Source organism: Arvicanthis niloticus, chromosome 3, assembly GCF_011762505.2.
Source record: "Arvicanthis niloticus isolate mArvNil1 chromosome 3, mArvNil1.pat.X, whole genome shotgun sequence".
Taxonomy (NCBI): Eukaryota; Metazoa; Chordata; class Mammalia; order Rodentia; family Muridae; genus Arvicanthis; species Arvicanthis niloticus.
In genome coordinates this window covers 117158264-117176673 of record NC_047660.1, presented here as the reverse complement: position 1 = coordinate 117176673, position 18410 = coordinate 117158264, and the positions used below count along the sequence as shown (strand labels likewise).

The window sequence follows — 18410 nt, the reverse complement described above, 5'->3', positions numbered from 1 at the left end:
AGATAATGAAAGAATAGTACCACACACAAGGTATTTTATACAGATGTAAGGAAAAATAAAAATTTCAGGCAAACAGATGAAACTGGAGAACATCATATTGTATGAGGTCACTCAGATAAGGAATAGTGCATCTTTTGACTCATGTCAATCTTACTGCTAAACCTTTAGATCTTTGTGTTTAACTCAGATCACCTGCAGAACCCAAGGAACTAGAAAGAGATCATTTGTTGCGAGGGAGAAGAAGGAGACTACAAGGTAGGGATAGCAGAACACAGATAATATTAAGGGAAGGGGGGTTAATAGCAAAAGAGGTGTGAATAGCAAGACTACTCCTTTAGAACACAAAGGAAATTAGTTGCTTAACACTAAAATGATATGAGTGTAAGAAAAATTTCTCTAAATAAATTTCTATTAATCTAATTACATCAGAGCTGAGAGTTGATTTATCCATTAAACTAAATATTGATCATAGAAAATTAAAGCAAATGTAGCAATTTATTTTCCAATTTCTGCTTAAGCAGAATAAACATCACAAAATCAATCTGATTTTTTTTTTTTTTTTTTTTTTTTTTTTTTTTTTTTACTACAAAATTTCATTGTAACTACCCTCTGGCATTTATTTCTCTTTCTTTGGTAGAAAGTGTAGTTTTATTTATGTGTAGAAATGTAAGGGTTAAGGAGAATCTCTAAAATGCAGAGAGCACCCCAGCCTGGAGAGAGGACTGGCAGGGCACAGAGTAGGGCTCTGGAGTGGCTTTAAAGTCTGAGGGGTTTTGGATGTTCTAGCTCTGTACTGAAATGCTGACGATAACTTCTAAAAAGTCCTAAAAACTTTCTTGCTCTTTTTGAGGGTAAAAAGCTACTGGCTTAGGTAATTGACGACTGTAGCCTAACAACAGGTGATTAAGTAATGTGGCCTTTGTTCTATCTCAGCAGGAACTGCATGGCTCCAACTCTCAGCCAGCTAGTCAGAAGTCACAGGAAGAAAAAGGGACACTTTGAAAAGTGACTATAGTGTTTATAACCAAGTTGTAAAATGTCTACTACTAAAGCTATCTAAGGAAAAGGGGGAAAGTAAAAATATTCTAAGTGAGGCAAGGGAAAAATTCTCATCTCTTTGTCCTCAGCACTTATACATTGTTCAGAATACATGATCACACGATACAAAGTTCATCACAAGTTCACACACAAAAAAATCAAATCATAAATTGAAAGAGAAGTTTACAACAGAGAATGTTTACATGCATATCCATTAGGAGTAATTATCTAGCTAAACATCCATCACCTGTTATAGCTCCACAGGTTCATTGAAAGTTAAAAACTATAACTAAGTTATTAGCGAAGTTTTGTATAGATAAACCTAGTCAATATTTTATCTTTTGTCCTAGCACCTATAATAAATTGTTAGTTTCCTTTTTATTACCTTTGGTTAATTGTGTTACAACCTCTTGGAATGTGCTCTAAGTAAGAGAAAGTCTGGTTACTAAGAGGCAATTAGCCAGTGAGACATGGGAGACAGACAGTTGCAGTTTTGACTATCAGAAAAGGATCTTGTAGCAGTTCCACTATAAAAGAGCTTAGTAATTACTGATATAATTTTAGGAACTTTTATAAGATCATCACTAAAATTTAAGAAGTCATCTATTTGTCTATATAGCATCACTACAAGACAGTACATCTTTGTAAATCTGCAGAGATCTACTCAAAATGGGTGGGCTAATAATACCTAGTAATTTTTATATATGTTTAATTATAACAAGAAAACCATAGTAATAGCAGGAATCTTTTTCTAGAATGAATTCTCTTTGGTCTTGCCTATAAAATAAATCCATCGCAGATTATAATTGGAAGGAGACCATCTCAGGAACATCACTTTCTAGTTATTAGCTTGTCCTATGATGGCTTCTGACACTAAAATATCCAGAATTCCTTAACTGAGGGAAAAGGAAATTAATAAGATTGTATGCCTGTCTGTCAGCTAATCATGTATTAAATTCATTTAAATCAATTGTTTACTTTTCTTATTGCTATGACCAAATGCTGGGAGAGTACTAGAGAGTGGGAAGGTTTATTCTTCAAGGTTTTATGTCAGGGATAGGGCAGGAAGGAAGGAAGTCACAGCAGAGGGGCCCCTCATGTGTGATCTCTCATCTCCTCCCATCTCCACCAATAGGAGGCAGAGAGGAGGAACTGCTGGAGTTCTCTGTTTTTATTCAGCTGCGGGATGCCAGCCTATGGAACATTACTCCTTATATTCTGGAGTTCGTCTTCTCATCTTAGAGTCTATAGAAACCATCTCACAGACATACCTGGAGGTTAATCTCCCAGCCAATTCCAAATCTCCTCACATTGACAATGAAGATTAACAATCAACCACACATTTTAGTAAGATACAATGGAGTCTAAATGTTTGAAAATAAATTACAAATATGGTTACAGCACTTTAGTGACCTTTAAAAAATTATTACAGACTAGATTTCATTTTACTAGATAATATTTTATGCTGATATTCATATAGTAAATGAAAATCTGATGTTTTTAAGATATGAGGGTCAACTCTATTAAATGTTCTCTTTTTTCCCCCTTAGGAAAAAAGCCAAGAGTTTTGTTTATTGCTGTTATTTGTTTTGAGAAGCTTGATTTAACTTAGTATTGATTTATAAAGTTTTTTACAAACATTTCCTGCAGGGATAATCGTCTTAGATTTTCTTAGCACATTTTGCTAAAAGGGTGATGATGAAGCTTAGCACATGAATGAGAACAGCAGGAAGAGACAGAGAGCAGGATGTGAGTCATGACTTCTGTGAAGGATTTGTTTGCTTATATTTATTCCTTTAGGCCCTAATTGATTTATTTTAGTCAATACAATAGTGAACTACTTGGTAATGGAAGATATGATGACTAATTTTTTTCCTGTAACAAATAAAAACAACCAAACCTATTCAGTTATTTTTAACTTTATTTTATTTAGGTGGCATTGAATTGTTTCATAGTAGATATTTAAGATGTAAAAAAAAAAAAGTTTAACGTTTTAAATAGAAAATATTAAAAAAAGAAAATACTAATCTTAAATTTAAATAAATACTCATTTTAACTTTCACATTTTATAGTTAGAATTCATTTGCTGAGAATGTATGTGTATATTATTCCAAATGAAATTTAAATTTAAATGCCCTCAAATATGTATCATACAATATGCATCCTCTTTCTTTTTATCTATTGTTTTAAAGTTGGGAAGTCCGTTACATTAGCGTCTATTTTAGCATTTAACTGATGAGAAAATTTCCTGTATGTGTGTCTCACTGTGTGCATTCCACAGCTGCCTTGTCAAACTTATCTTGAAAGGAATTGCCTTACACTGTTTTCTATCATAGATATAAATTCTATAAATTAAATGAAAGAAAATTAATAAATACAAAATCAAATCATAGGCCTTTATCAGAAGACATTTGTGATCAATAGAGTTACCTTTCCTTCCTCAGATAAATTAATATTCCTACTAATAATACTTTGCATTTATTTCCAGGTCTCCCTTAACAGCCTTGGAACTTTCCTGTGATTAGTATTAAGAAACTATTGCCGCCTATTAATGAGGCAAAACTAATTACATAATTTTGATGTATAACATGTAATTTAAAGTAAAAATATAATCTGTTGCCTTAAGTATCTTATTATCAGAATATCTTAAACTATTTTGGGAGATTCATTATTGTATCTTTGGAGGAAAATAGGTATCTTCCACAAAAAAAAAAAATATCCAAGGGTTAAAATAACAGAACAATCAGTTGGAAATATGTGTTCTGTCAAATCACTTTCAGAAAGGTATTTTACAAGCCTTGAAGAGAAGGTATTTGGAAATCCTTGTTCCTTACATTTTTCATATTTACTTTCCAAGAACATATCTTGAAGGGCATCCTTTATCTGACAATAATTCAACTTATTTCATCCTGTCTTATCATCTAAAGGGCTGATGCCCACTGTCACTTCCCCCACCTGTAACAAAAAAACAAACAAAATCCGTGGTGGACTAAAGGGCCTAAGTTCTTTAGAAATCTTAGCGAGAATAAAGAAAAATAATATATCGTATTTCTGCTAGGAGTTTTGCCGAATGTCACATATATTATTTGCCTTCTTTTAGTCATACAGGAAAGGAAGATTCTCTCCCCACCTTTTCTAATTGTTAAGGGCTGCTGCTGTAGCCAAGCGAGGAGCAACCGCTTACTTGTAAGAGACCCTGACAGTCAGCCTCCAACATGCTTTTTGCTTTCAGTCCCTTGGAAGAATTCATTTCAAAAGGATTCTGCTTAGCACAAAGCTCTGTAGTGAGAAGGCTGGCAGGAGAGTGGAAATGTTAACAGTACTATAACCACGTGTACTCCTCATGATCTCTAAAATAAACAAACCAGTAAGCCTTTAAATCACAGCCAGACAATGGCTACAGAGAACTATTTAGAAACCATTAACAAAGGTGTTCGAACTGAAATTAGCATCCAGAACAGTCCATGAATCTGACAGACACCCCCTGGGATTATCTCTTTGCCAGCACTCTAGAGCTGTGTCTGGGGCTCTCTCCCCATCCCTTGCTGCCCAGAAACTTCCTGGCAGTATCTCCCTTATTCTTATTGTCCTTCTTACACTTTAATGACATAATTTCTTGAGACTTTTCACATCAAAGGCCATTAAACCTACTACATTTCTTTCTCTATAGATTTTTTTCCCTCTTATAAGTAAATTGCTATCTGTCCCAGGAAACTTATACACACATAAGATATTAATTTCATTACATACTGTAATTAATAGATAATGTATTTTTATTATGAAGAGTATTAGGAGTAGCACAATATCTACCAAGTGGTTTCATGTATTTCTTCTTAAGATGTAATTTTAGTAACAAAAACATTATTTTCAAGTAAGACTGTATAGAAAACACATGCATGAGATGCCCTGTTTAATTGAGAAGAAACTGCTTCCTCCAGCAGCACTGTGAGTGGCGCTGGTTAGTGTTAAACTACCACTAAGCATGGACTAAGCACAGTGAGTATTTCTAGAACAGTGGTTTTTTTCATCCCTTCCCACATGTACATTCTGCAGGGACTCAACATGGAGGGCTGCCATGACTTGGGAACTGAGAAAGGGAATATACTATAGGTGTAAACAGGCAAGAGGCCAGAGACTGCCAAACATCCCTCAAGGATCACAGCAGTCCCCACACTGTTTTCAGCCTGGAATGCCACAATACAACAGTGGTGTTGGAGCACCTAGGGGTGGTAGGGATAATGGAGATGATGGAGATGACTGTGAAGTAGCTACCCTACGACCCAGAGCCTAAACCAACAGAACAAGCAGTACTTGCTCCTCCGAAACAGCAGAAAAGACATTCTGCAAACCTGAGATTTCAAGTGTATCTGCATGATGTTTTCATGCATCAAGAAACTCCTGGTAAGGTTCCAGCTTCAGGGAGCAAAGCTGAGATCCTGTTACATCAGAGCTTCCTGGAGAATCACCTTGGTCGCCTACTTCCCATTAATTATCTGATTCTCATGCCACTTGGAACACAATTAGGAGAAGGTACAGCCATCCCTGCCGTCCATATTTTCAGCAGTACACCAGCCTAAAAGCCTCAGGATCCTTGGGTCAACAGATCCCATCATTATCATGCTCTGTTATCCAAATTCTCTTAGTTTGAGAATTATAAACCATTTAACTACAATGGTTAACTAGTTAAGCATCTTTACTCAATCTAAATTTCCCAAATAGGTATCATTTAAAGACCCAAGCTGCATCAAGTGACCCTTTTAACCAGGTCAATGATTCGTCATCCATTCGAAAGCTCTGGAGAGTCTAAGAGAAAACATACAATAACCCACACCTCCCCCACAGTCATTATATAGAAAAGAGAGAGAAAAAAGTGCCCTGTCCCACCGCGGGCCCCTTTTGTGCAGTTCCTGCCAACGCAGCAGACCTCCTGCTATATAGACCCCGCTCCCAGCCCTACACACCCAACAGCACCATCCCATCCGACCTGCAAACACCAGCCATGGGGAAGGTGAGCCCAGGGCATCCTCAGTCAGGGAAGGGACCTGCCCTGGGGTCCAGACCACATCAGGCCTCTGAACCTTGCCTTGCCTTACAGATCACCTTCTATGAGGACCGTGGCTTCCAGGGTCGCCACTATGAGTGCAGCACCGACCACTCCAACCTGCAGCCCTACTTCAGCCGCTGCAACTCTGTGCGCGTGGACAGTGGCTGCTGGATGCTCTATGAGCAGCCCAACTTCACAGGCTGCCAGTACTTCCTGCGTCGCGGTGACTACCCTGACTACCAGCAGTGGATGGGTTTCAGCGACTCCATCCGCTCCTGCCGTCTCATCCCCCACGTGAGTTTCTTCCTAGGGCTCACTGGCCCTCAATTTCATCTTGCCCCTTATTTAGCCCTACTTTGAGCTGAGCGATAGGGTATCTGCCACCTTCCTTATGGGGGTTCTCTAGGATTAGGAAACATGGCACAAGCCTTTAAAAATTGAAAACTCCTGTAACGGGCTGTGAGAACTGCTTTTCAGTTTTCCTATTTAACAGAAATGGCTGAGAGTTCCTTTGGTGAGTCCTGGTCTGCCAGCCTTTGTAAAGATCAAATCTTGGCTGGATAAACAAGTCCTTTTGGAATTATAATACTTTGAATGCATGGAGAATAGACCAGCAGCTGGCCATCCCTCAACTGTGTTGCTTAAGAGAATCTTTCCCATGGAGGACTTCCGGTGGTGGAAGAGGACACTGGAACAGCCTGCTGGGAAAAGGCAGGAAGCAGAGGAGGTCAAGAAAACAGAGTAGGCAGGACAGGGAGCTTGAACTTCCATCGATGTAAACATTTTACTCTCTTGATCTGCACCGGCCTCTTGAGAATATTTGACTTTTCGGTTTTATAAATGTGATTACCCAGAATACATTAGAGCCGAGAGTTGAACTTCATTCTTTACTTTATTTACATTTTGTTGCTGTTGTTTACATGAATTTTTGGGATGCAGTCACCCAAGGCTAGCCCCAAACTTCCTGTGTATTACAGTCTGGACCCCAACTCTGAAACTTGAAATCCTCTTACCCCTGTCTTCTAAGGGCTGAGAGTACAGGCACGCACCACCACAACTCCCTTTAGACCTAAATTTTGAGGTGGTCTTGAGCTCCAGGTTCAAAAACAGGGCCTGAAACAAAAAGAAGGGATAGATAGAGGGGTTGACTCGAACTTTCGCAAGATTTCCACCAATCTGTGACTTACATGGCATTGAGAGCCATTATTTAACTTTTTGAATTTAGTCACCTTCAGCATAGAAGAGCTAGGGAACGCCCCTCCCCCAGGCAGCACGTGCTGGATCGGCAAGCTGAGGTCAGGTTTTCTGACGTCCCCTTGTCTGCTGTTCACTGGACGCACAGTCCAGCTCTCACAGGATCCGGATCTACGAGCGAGAGGACTACAGAGGCCAGATGGTGGAGATCACAGACGACTGCTCCCACCTGCAGGACCGCTTCCACTTCAGTGACTTCCACTCCTTCCACGTGATGGAGGGCTACTGGGTCCTCTACGAGTTGCCCAACTACCGGGGGCGACAGTACCTGCTGAGGCCCGGGGAGTACAGGCGCTACCACGACTGGGGCGCCGTGAATGCCAGGGTGGGTTCTCTGAGGAGAATCATGGATTTCTATTGAATTTTCTTACTCTGCCCTTTCATCATTTGGAAGTTAATAAAATATTTCCTGTGTCTTCAATGCAGTAATGGTGTCCTCTGTTCATGTTTTCCTTCTTGGAAGGGTGTAGTAAAACTGTCGACAGGAAGAATATGGCTCTTCTTATTATACTCAGTGGAGGTTATTATGCTCAGTGGGCTGAGCAGCCTCAGGAACCTGGGCTCCAATCACTCACTAGCTCTATGTAGTGGGCTAGCCGCGTAGCATTTCCGTGCCTCAGTTTTCTGCTTTGTGAAGATGAAGACGGGAGTAATAATGTAGAGTGAAAAATTATAAAGGCCATTTTATGAAATATGTGTAGATTTTTTGCCTTACAGAACTGAAAATAAGATTTCAGGCCTTCACATTCCAGGTGAAGGACACTTGCTGGATTACATTCCTCAAGCCTCGCCCAAGGCAGGAAGACATTCCTGATTACAGATAAAGATGCTACCACCTAGGTGGGGCCATAGCCCTATAGCCGGAAAAAGTCAAGATAGCAATCTGAAATGGCCGGATAGGGCACAATGGCATGGTAAAAGCCACATTTTTGAGAAGAATGCAGGGCGATTTCCACATGACACTAATCATTTAGAGTGAATACCTCTGAATTGTTCCACTGTTTTCATGTTTTGTATCTTTAACAACCCCATCCCACTCCCCTGGTTTGTGGTTTTTCCCTTTAAAACCCTCCAAGGACTGGCCGAGGGGGTCGGACCTTGACTCCAGCGCGAGTACCTGGTCAGACCGCTGGCTGCCAGCTCTTTCCCTAATAAACCTCTGCTGATTGCATCCAGGTATGGTTTCTTGTGATTTTTGGGTGGTCGCGATTCCGGAGGCTTGAGGAAGGGTCTCCCGAGTCTGGGGCTCTTCATTTGGGGGCTCGTCCGGGATATGCGACCACCTTAATCCAAGAACCACGCTGGGAGGTAAAGGGACACCGCGGTTTTGTTTTTTGTCTGGTTGTTGTGTGACCTTTTTCATGTACTGGTTTCTGGTTTTTCATGTGCTGGGTTGTATAAATCGTCTGATTTTCTGTGTGCCGTTTTGTCTAGGTTTGTCTAAGTTGTTTGGCTTCTAAGTTGTTGGTGCCCACCTGTCTGAATTATTTGGTTTCTGAAAAGTGCACTTTTGGTTTGGTTTGGCAGTTGTCTTCGCCTTGGTAGGAGGAAGGAGCGACCAGCAGATGTGCTAAGGAGGGTCGCCGCTGCCACAACCTGGGAGACGTCCTAGGTGAAGGGGCACCCCAGGGACACCTGGTTGGTGCCCGTCTGGAGGTTGGAGAGGAGACATTGGTCCTTTTAGAGGAAAGGGCACAAGAGACCTCCCGGCCGTCTGTCTTTCTGAACTGGTGTTGGCTTTCACGTTTGAGACGGATTCTTGTTAGTCTTTGTGTGTGCCTCTTTTGTCTGTGTTTCGTGTTATTTGTTGCAATGGGGCAGACTCAGTCTGTGGTAACTCCCTTAAGCCTAACATTAAATCATTGGGCAGAAGTGAAGGACAGAGCTCATGAGCTATCAGTTAACATCAAGAAGGGACCATGGCAGACTTTCTGTACCTCAAAATGGCCTACCTTCGATGTGGGATGGCCACCTGAGGGAACTTTTGATCTGTCTACTATCTTTGCCGTTAAGGCTATTATTTTTCAGGAAGGACCGAGGTCGCATCCCGATCAACAGCCATACATCGTGGTTTGGCAGGACCTGGTCAAAAATCCCCCTCTTTGGGTGAAACCATGGATAAAAGAGAAGCCAGGCTCCCGAGCCCTGGCTCTCAGTACAGGGCCCAAACTGAAACCAAAAACAGCCCTAGAAACTAAACCTTTGGCTCCGCCTAAGGTCTACCCCGAGATTGAGGAGCCACCTGAGTGGCCAAACCCGCTGCCACCCCCCTACCACCGACCACCTTCACCACAGACTGCCCCGGTACTGGCTCCGAGCCCGGAACCTCAGGGAGCAGGAGAAGGAGGACCGGCGGCCGGCACTCGGAGTCGGAGAGGTCTAAATCCTGAAGTACCGGATTCCACTGTTTCATTGCCTCTCCGAGCTATGGGCCCGGCCCCCACTGAGCCGAATACAGTGCAGTTCCTACAATATTGGCCTTTTTCTTCCTCTGATCTATATAACTGGAAAATTAACCATCCCCCTTTTTCAGAAAACCCCGCATCCCTGACTGGGCTGGTGGAGTCTGTGATGTACTCACACCAGCCCACCTGGGATGATTGCCAGCAGCTCCTCCAAACCCTCTTCACGACAGAGGAGAGAGAGAGAATTTACCTAGAGGCCCGGAAAAATATTCGGAATGCCGCGGGTCAACTCTTGCAGACTCCAGCAGAGATTGATGAAGCCTTTCCCCTCAACCGACCCCAATGGGACCATAACTCGGCCGCAGGTAGGGAGCGACTGTCCATCTACCGCCGGGCTCTTGTGGCGGGCCTCCGGGGGGCAGCAAGATGCCCCACCAATTTGGCCAAGGTAAGAGAGGTTATGCAGGGACCCACGGAAGCCCCTTCAGTCTTCCTAGAGCGCCTCATGGAGGCATATCGTAGATATACTCCCTTCGACCCCGCTTCGGAGGGACAGAAGGCTTCCGTTATTATGTCTTTCATTGGACAATCTGCTCCAGATATTAGGAAGAAGTTACAACGCATTGAAGGATTACAGGATTATACAATTAGGGACGTGATTAAAGAGGCAGAGAAAGTATACCATAAGAGAGAGACTGAAGAAGAAAAGGCAGAGAGAGAGAAGAAAGAAAGGAGTAAGGAAGAAGATAAAAGACAGAGAAGGCAGGAAAAGAATTTGACTAGGATTCTGGCCGCAGTTGTAGATGAGGGCAGGCGCCAGGGAACTAGAGGAACTAGACAGGTAGGGAACCTGGGCGAATACCGGAGGCAGGAGCCAAGGAGACCCAGAAGAGCTAGCCACACCCTAGACAAAGACCAGTGTGCCTATTGCAAGGAAAAAGGTCATTGGGCCAGAGAGTGTCCTAAGAAGAAGGGACCCAAGGTTCTGGCCCTTGGTGAAAATGAAGATTAGGGGGGTCGAGGCTTGGCCCCCCTCCCCGAGCCTAGGGTAACCCTGAGAGTGGAGGGGAAACCCCTGGATTTTCTTGTTGACACGGGAGCTGAGTATTCAGTGCTCAAGAAACCCCTAGGGAAGTTGAAAAATAAACAAACCATAGTCATTGGAGCGACTGGGCAAAACTCGTATCCCTGGACCACCTCGAGAACTGTGGACCTGGGAAGGGGACAGGTGTCTCACTCCTTCCTGGTAATACCCGAATGCCCTACCCCATTGTTAGGCAGAGACCTTTTAACCAAGTTAAAGGCACAGATAAGTTTCACCTCCCAGGGGCCAGCTGTGCAATGGGGCTCAACCACATCCCCGGTGTTAACCCTCTCCCTAAAAACAGAAGATGAATATAGACTATTTCATTCTGGTGATCAGAAGCACCCTTCATCAGAATTAGAGATGGGACCCTGGTCCAGGTTCACTGAAGCATGGGCAGAGACTGGGGGGATGGGTATGGCCAAGAATGTACCCCCGATAGTCATCGAGCTCAAGGCCGGAGCTACTCCCATCGGGGTTAAACAGTATCCAATGAGCAAAGAAGCCAGGATGGGAATACGTCCCCATATTGAGAGACTACTACAACAAGGGATTCTAGTCCCCTGCAAATCCCCATGGAATACACCCCTGTTGCCAGTAAAGAAACCAGGCACTGGTGACTACCGACCCGTTCAGGATCTCCGAGAAGTTAACAAGCGGGTACTAGATATTCACCCCACAGTGCCGAACCCCTATAACTTGCTCAGTTCTCTGCCCCCGGACAGGACTTGGTACTCAGTTTTAGACCTCAAAGATGCGTTCTTCTCCCTGAGACTTCATCCCCAGAGTCAACCTATGTTCGCCTTCGAGTGGAGAGACCCGGAGAATGGCAGAGCAGGACAACTGACCTGGACGAGGCTGCCCCAAGGATTCAAAAACTCTCCCACCCTGTTTGATGAAGCGCTCCACCGCGACCTAGCCCCTTTCAGGGCTAACAATCCTCAGGTGACCCTTTTAATTTACGTAGATGACCTTCTGATTGCCGCTGAGAATGCCCGAGACTGTGAGAGAGGTACAGAACACCTCCTGACTGAGTTGGGTAAGTTGGGGTATCGGGCATCTATGAAAAAGGCCCAGCTGTGCAGGACCGAGGTGACCTACCTGGGCTACACCTTGAAAGATGGACAGCGCTGGCTGACTGAAGCCAGAAAGCAGACCGTTATGCAGATCCCGACCCCAATTACCCCTCGTCAAGTAAGAGAATTTCTTGGGACAGCTGGGTTCTGCAGACTGTGGATCCCAGGTTTTGCCACCCTGGCAGCACCGTTATACTCCTTGACTAAAGAACAAGGGGAGTTTGTCTGGACAGAGAAACATCAAAAAGCCTTTGATGCTTTGAAAAAGGCTCTGCTGGAAGCCCCAGCCTTGGCCTTACCAGACTTGACCAAGCCTTTCACCCTCTATATAGATGAGAGGAAGGGGGTCGCTAGGGGAGTCTTGACTCAGACTCTGGGACCATGGAGGCGCCCAGTGGCGTATCTCTCGAAGAAGCTAGACCCGGTAGCCAGTGGTTGGCCTGCCTGTCTAAGGGCCATAGCAGCTACGGCTCTTCTAGTGAGAGATGCTGATAAACTAACCTTGGGCCAAAAACTGTCAATAGTGGCCCCCCACGCTCTGGAGAGCATAGTCAGACAACCTCCCGATCGCTGGATGACAAATGCCAGAATGACACATTACCAGAGTCTCCTCTTGACTGAGCGTGTCACCTTCGCCCCACCGGCCATCCTAAACCCTGCCACCCTGCTACCCGAGGTTGACAGCTCTGTGATCCACCAGTGTGAAGAAATACTGGCTGAAGAAACATCCAGCAGACCGGACTTGACTGATAAACCCTGGCCAGGGGTGAAGACCTGGTTCACTGATGGGAGCAGCTTCGTGGTTGAGGGTAAGCGAAAATCGGGGGCAGCAGTGGTAGATGGGAAAAAGACAGTGTGGGCCTCAGCTCTGCCAGAAGGAACCTCAGCGCAGAAAGCAGAACTAGTGGCTCTAACACAAGCCCTAAAACTGGCAGAGGGACAACACGTAAACATCTATACTGACAGTAGATATGCGTTTGCTACTGCTCATGTACACGGTGCTATCTACCGACAGAGAGGGTTATTAACCTCAGCAGGTAAAGACATTAAGAATAAAGAAGAGATTTTAAACCTTTTAGAGGCAATCCACCTTCCAAAAAAGGTGGCTATAATCCATTGTCCTGGCCATCAGAAAGGAACTGACTTTGTTGCCAAAGGAAATCAGATGGCTGACATTGAAGCAAAGAAGGCTGCTCAGGGACCCATGATTTTAGCCGTCAAACTCAGGCTCAAGGTCCCTGACCCTATTAAACTGCCACGGGCTAAGCCAGTGCCCCTTTCAGAGGAAGAAAGCCTACATTATCTATCTGGGCTTCATCAGTGGACCCACCTGGGACCTGAAAAGATGATGGAGATAGTGGCCCGGTCTCAGTATAAGATTCCAAAGCTGAAGAAACTAGCTCACAAGCTAGTACGAGAGTGTAAAGCATGCGCTTTCACAAACGCCGGTCACCACCAAGAGGTAAAAGGAACCAGGCTGCGGGGAGACCGACCTGGTTCATATTGGGAGGTTGATTTCACTGAAGTAAGACCAGCCAGATATGGTAACAAATATCTCCTAGTGTTTATAGACACTTTCTCAGGATGGGTTGAGGCATTCCCGACCAAGAAGGAAACTGCTACTGTGGTGGCCAAGAAGATACTGGAAGAAATTCTACCCAGGTTTGGAGTACCGACGGTAATTGGGTCAGACAATGGGCCTGCCTTCGTCGCCCAGGTAAGTCAGGGATTGGCCAGACAATTGGGGTTTAATTGGAAATTACATTGTTCTTACCGACCCCAGAGTTCAGGACAGGTAGAGAGGATGAATAGAACCATCAAGGAGGCCCTGACTAAATTGTCCATTGAGACTGGCGGAAATGATTGGACAGCCTTGCTCCCTCTTGCCCTATTCCGGGTTCGAAATACACCCGGAGTCCTGGGACTTACTCCTTTTGAGATTCTTTATGGATCCCCACCTCCCATCTATGAGACCCTTGAGAGTGTAGCACGCTCTGATGATGGCTATATTCCTCCCCTGCCTGTTCTAGCCCGACTAAAGGCCTTTGAAACTGTAAAGAAGGAGATCTGGGGAGCTTTGAAGAACTCTTATGCTCCAAAAGAAGATCCAGTGCCGCACCAGTTCGAGGTTGGAGACGCCGTACTAGTGAGGAGACATCGGACGGGCAACCTTGAGCCACGGTGGAAAGGCCCGTACCTGGTCCTGTTGACCACCCCTACAGCAGTGAAAGTGGACGGCATAGCCTCGTGGATCCACGCTTCCCACGTGAAAAGAGCACCTCCAGACTTTCAGCAAGATGAATGGGCCTTGGAGAAGACTGATAACCCTCTTAAGCTGCGCCTGTGTCGTAAACGCTGCTCTGAGTAAGAACCCCAATCCCCATACCCCTCAACAACTCATCTGGCAAATTGAGGACCCAATTACTGGCGCCGTTATAAACAGCACTCAACAGGTCGCCCCTCTGGGAACATGGTGGCCCGCCTTATACTTCTGTCTCCGTCAGATCAACCCTGCGACTAGGAGTTTCCCCCCAAACTTAGTGCGTAGCTATGGGTTTTACAGTTGTCCTGAATCTGATAAGGATACACATTGCGGGGGACCCCAAGTCTTCTTCTGTGGGAAGTGGAGCTGTGTCACCTCAAATGATGGAGATTGGAAGTGGGCTACATCGTCCGCTGGGGATAGACTGACTTTTTCTTTTGCTAACTCAGGACCAGGCCCACACGCGATAATGGGACTGTATAAAGACAAGCCATGCTCCCCAACCGATTTAGACTACATAAAGATGCAATTCACTGAGAAGGGAAAAGCGACAGACTTTTCTAGATGGTACAATGGTGTGACCTGGGGCATAGTCTTTTATAAATCTGGAGGTGGGGTGGGATCTCGCCTTCTTGTCCGTCTAAAAATAGAGAGCCCTCCAGCCCAGTCTATAGGCCCCAATAGTGTGTTATCTGAACAGAAACCACCCCCACCAGCTGCCCCAGTGGCACCTCCTAGGCCCACGGAAGGTAACATCCTCAGTTCCGTTCTCACTCCAGCCATATGTGTACTTGTCCAATTAATCCCCCGGGTTTACTATCATCCCGCAGGTACTCTTGAACGTGAGTTTGAGATACACCCTAGACGTTTCAGCAGGGAACCTGTTTCCTTGACTCTGGCAGTTATATTGGGCCTGGGAGTGGCTACAGGTGTGGGGACAGGTGCTGCTGCATTGATACAGACTCCTCATTATTTTCATCAGTTGAGAACTGCCATTGATGTAGATTTGAGAGCCCTGGAACAGTCAGTAACAAAGTTGGAAGAGTCATTGGCTTCCCTCTCAGAAGTTGTTCTACAAAATAGAAGAGGACTAGACTTGCTGTTTCTTAGGGAAGGGGGTTTGTGCGCTAGTCTAAGAGAAGAATGTTGCTTCTATGTAGACCATTCCGGAGTGATAAAGGACTCTATGAGTAAACTCAGAGAAAGGTTAGACCAGAGACAAGAAGGTAGAGAGACTCAGCAAGGTTGGTTCGAAAGTTGGTTCAATAAGTCCCCTTGGTTGACAACCCTATTATCCTCCCTTGCTGGACCCCTTGTGATTTTACTCTTGCTTTTAACCATAGGCCCCTACATTTTAAATAGATTAGTAACTTTTGTTAGAGAAAGGATAAATGCTGTTCAGCTTTTTGTGTTGCGCCACCAATATAGGACTTTGGGTCAAGAAAACGATAATTATGATGACACTGGAGTTTAAACTTTTCTAAAGATCCTAATCGGAAAAAGTGGGGTGAGAATAGACTTATTAATAATTGAGTTTTTATGATTAAAAACATAGCCAAATCGGAAAAAGTGAGGAATGTAGAGTGAAAAATTATAAAGGCCATTTTATGAAATATGTGTAGATTTTTTGCCTTACAGAACTGAAAATAAGATTTCAGGCCTTCACATTCCAGGTGAAGGACACTTGCTGGATTACATTCCTCAAGCCTCGCCCAAGGCAGGAAGACATTCCTGATTACAGATAAAGATGCTACCACCTAGGTGGGGCCATAGCCCTATAGCCGGAAAAAGTCAAGATAGCAATCTGAAATGGCCGGATAGGGCACAATGGCATGGTAAAAGCCACATTTTTGAGAAGAATGCAGGGCGATTTCCACATGACACTAATCATTTAGAGTGAATACCTCTGAATTGTTCCACTGTTTTCATGTTTTGTATCTTTAACAACCCCATCCCACTCCCCTGGTTTGTGGTTTTTCCCTTTAAAACCCTCCAAGGACTGGCCGAGGGGGTCGGACCTTGACTCCAGCGCGAGTACCTGGTCAGACCGCTGGCTGCCAGCTCTTTCCCTAATAAACCTCTGCTGATTGCATCCAGGTATGGTTTCTTGTGATTTTTGGGTGGTCGCGATTCCGGAGGCTTGAGGAAGGGTCTCCCGAGTCTGGGGCTCTTCATTAACAATCTTTTAATGAGACTTTGATGCGAACTAAATGTGTTTACATTTTTGTATCCCGGACAATGGCTAACAGTTTCCCAGAAGCTGTTCTGCGAGTGCTCATGTAGAGCATTTGCTCTTGTGGTACCAAAAAAAAGTCTTCTTGAACTCCGAAATACTAATCAGGAGTCAATCTGATGCAATCACGCCAGGGTCTTTACTTACAAACTTGAGCTCAGGCTTGACTCACCACTAACCCACAGGATGGTTCCAATAGAAAAAAAGCCCTGACCACTCATCAGGACAAGGTTCTAGAGGAAATGACAAGTGAGAGGTGTTTCTAGTCTGACAAGCATCTAATTGGGGTGTTACTGTGGTCTTTAGCATAATTGGCTGATGCTGGTAGCCAAACCATAAATTTAACTTCTGTTTTCTTCTTAGTTGGCAGTTGTTAGGCGGGGGCGTTAGAACCCGTAGGTTGTAGATATTTTGGGGACTAACTTGGAAACTGGTGCTAGATACAAGATTTGTTGGGGGAATAACCTGGAGACAGGTCTTGTTGGGGAGTTACTTGGACACTGGAGCTAGGTACTGGCCTGATAGTTTACTTGAGTTTAAACTTAGGTCAAATTTTCTAAAATGGAGTCTGAACCCCCAGAATTTGATCTCTCACTCTCAACTTTAGTATTCTGACTTGAAACTGTTTGGGGATAACTGGGTAAAGGGGAATGGCTAAGTGAAACTGCATCACTGGAAGAAAGAGAGAGGCTTATTCGTTAGCATAGTAATGCCTGACGCACCCAAAGGTCTAAAACTTCTAAAATTGCAGTATTGAAGAGAATACACACACACACACAGACACACACACAGACACACACACAGACACACACACACAATATATATATATATATATATATATATATATATATATATATATATATATATATATATATCATGGGAAGAGCACAGATTTAGGAACCAAGGGCCTTCTTAAAAGAAGCCAAAGGACTCTGTTAAAAGTAGTTTTAATTGGAGCTGTACTGCACTGTGATGTGAGCTGGTAGAAACAGGTACACATTCCCTGTGAGTAAAGGCTCTCAGCACACGGTTAGGAAAATACAATGCAGGAATGCAAAGCTTACAAGCAAATCATGAACCTGGCAGATATTATCCCCAAACTTGGATCCACCTTTGTGACACTTAGCTCACCAATAGCTTTTGGTGACTCTTTTGTCCCTAAGACAGGGAAAAAAAATGAATGTAGGTGCTTGTTTAAGAAAGCTCAAGATGACTTTACAACAAGGAGTCATGAAATGAAATCTAAGCAATGTTAGCATTTTCTCTAGGCTCCGCCCAACAGTTACCTAGCAACAGCCAGGTAACTGGCTTGCTATAAAAAGGCTGTTCAGGCTTCTCTCTCTCCCTCCCTCCCTTCCTCCCTCTCTCCTTCCCTTCCTCCCTTCCTCCTTTCACCTTCCTCCCTCTCCCTCCCCATGTCCTTTTTCTCTGTCCTCTCCATCTCTGTCTCTTCAGGCATTCCTGGCAGGCCTCTTCCCTTTCTTTCTGCCCTTCTCTGTCCTCTATCTTTCTCTGCCTAGATTCCCTTCTCACCTCTTCCCACCCCTGCCCATCCCGTGTCCCAAATAAACTTCATTTTATACTAGACGAATCATATGGCTGGTACTTGGGTCGAGGCAGGAAGGATGCCTCAGCATGGCCTGTTAAGGTGCCCTCTTCCACCACAGCATGCTGCTGCATTACAAAATCTATCAAGCAGACCTTCTGTTATACTAAAGGGGTCTTTTTTTATGTACAAATACTACATTTTGTATGTTTACAAGGAATAGCCAAAAAAATTACTATACAACTCAGAATATTTTCTTTAATAATTAAAATGACAACTGTTGGAAGTAAATGCATGGTGAACTAAATAGGTAATTATGAAATAAGAACTACAAATTATTTTCCTTTTTTGTAAATAGGTATTCTCTTAATTTTTGATGTCGCCTGCCTTTCCTTTGAATAAATTGTTTTCTACTTGAATAAAAATACTAATCAGCTAGCAAATACTTTGCATCCAGGACATTAGAA

At 44.0% G+C, this 18410-nt stretch overlaps 2 protein-coding genes across 3 annotated transcripts in view; one reads left to right on the top strand and one right to left on the bottom strand.

The window, feature by feature from the left end:
• Positions 1-7586, bottom strand: part of LOC117705391 (gamma-crystallin D) — a 763352-nt gene extending 755766 nt beyond the window's left edge. Inside the window, exon 1 of the mRNA XM_034498011.2 lies at positions 7567-7586. The gene's annotated coding sequence lies outside the window, so the exon portion shown is untranslated. The remainder of the gene's footprint in view (positions 1-7566) is intronic.
• Positions 6012-7761, top strand: LOC117705395 (gamma-crystallin E). Of its 2 annotated transcripts, none has more exons than XM_034498014.2 (3): positions 6012-6046; positions 6134-6376; positions 7425-7761. In XM_034498014.2, exons 1-3 carry the CDS (start codon positions 6038-6040, stop codon positions 7695-7697), a joined length of 525 nt encoding a protein of 174 aa, XP_034353905.1. In that variant the 5' UTR covers positions 6012-6037; the 3' UTR covers positions 7698-7761. The 2 variants fall into 2 exon arrangements, with proteins under 2 accessions (XP_034353905.1, XP_034353906.1); XM_034498015.2 differs by having other exon boundaries at positions 7439-7560.
• The last annotated feature ends 10649 nt before the right edge of the window (positions 7762-18410 follow it).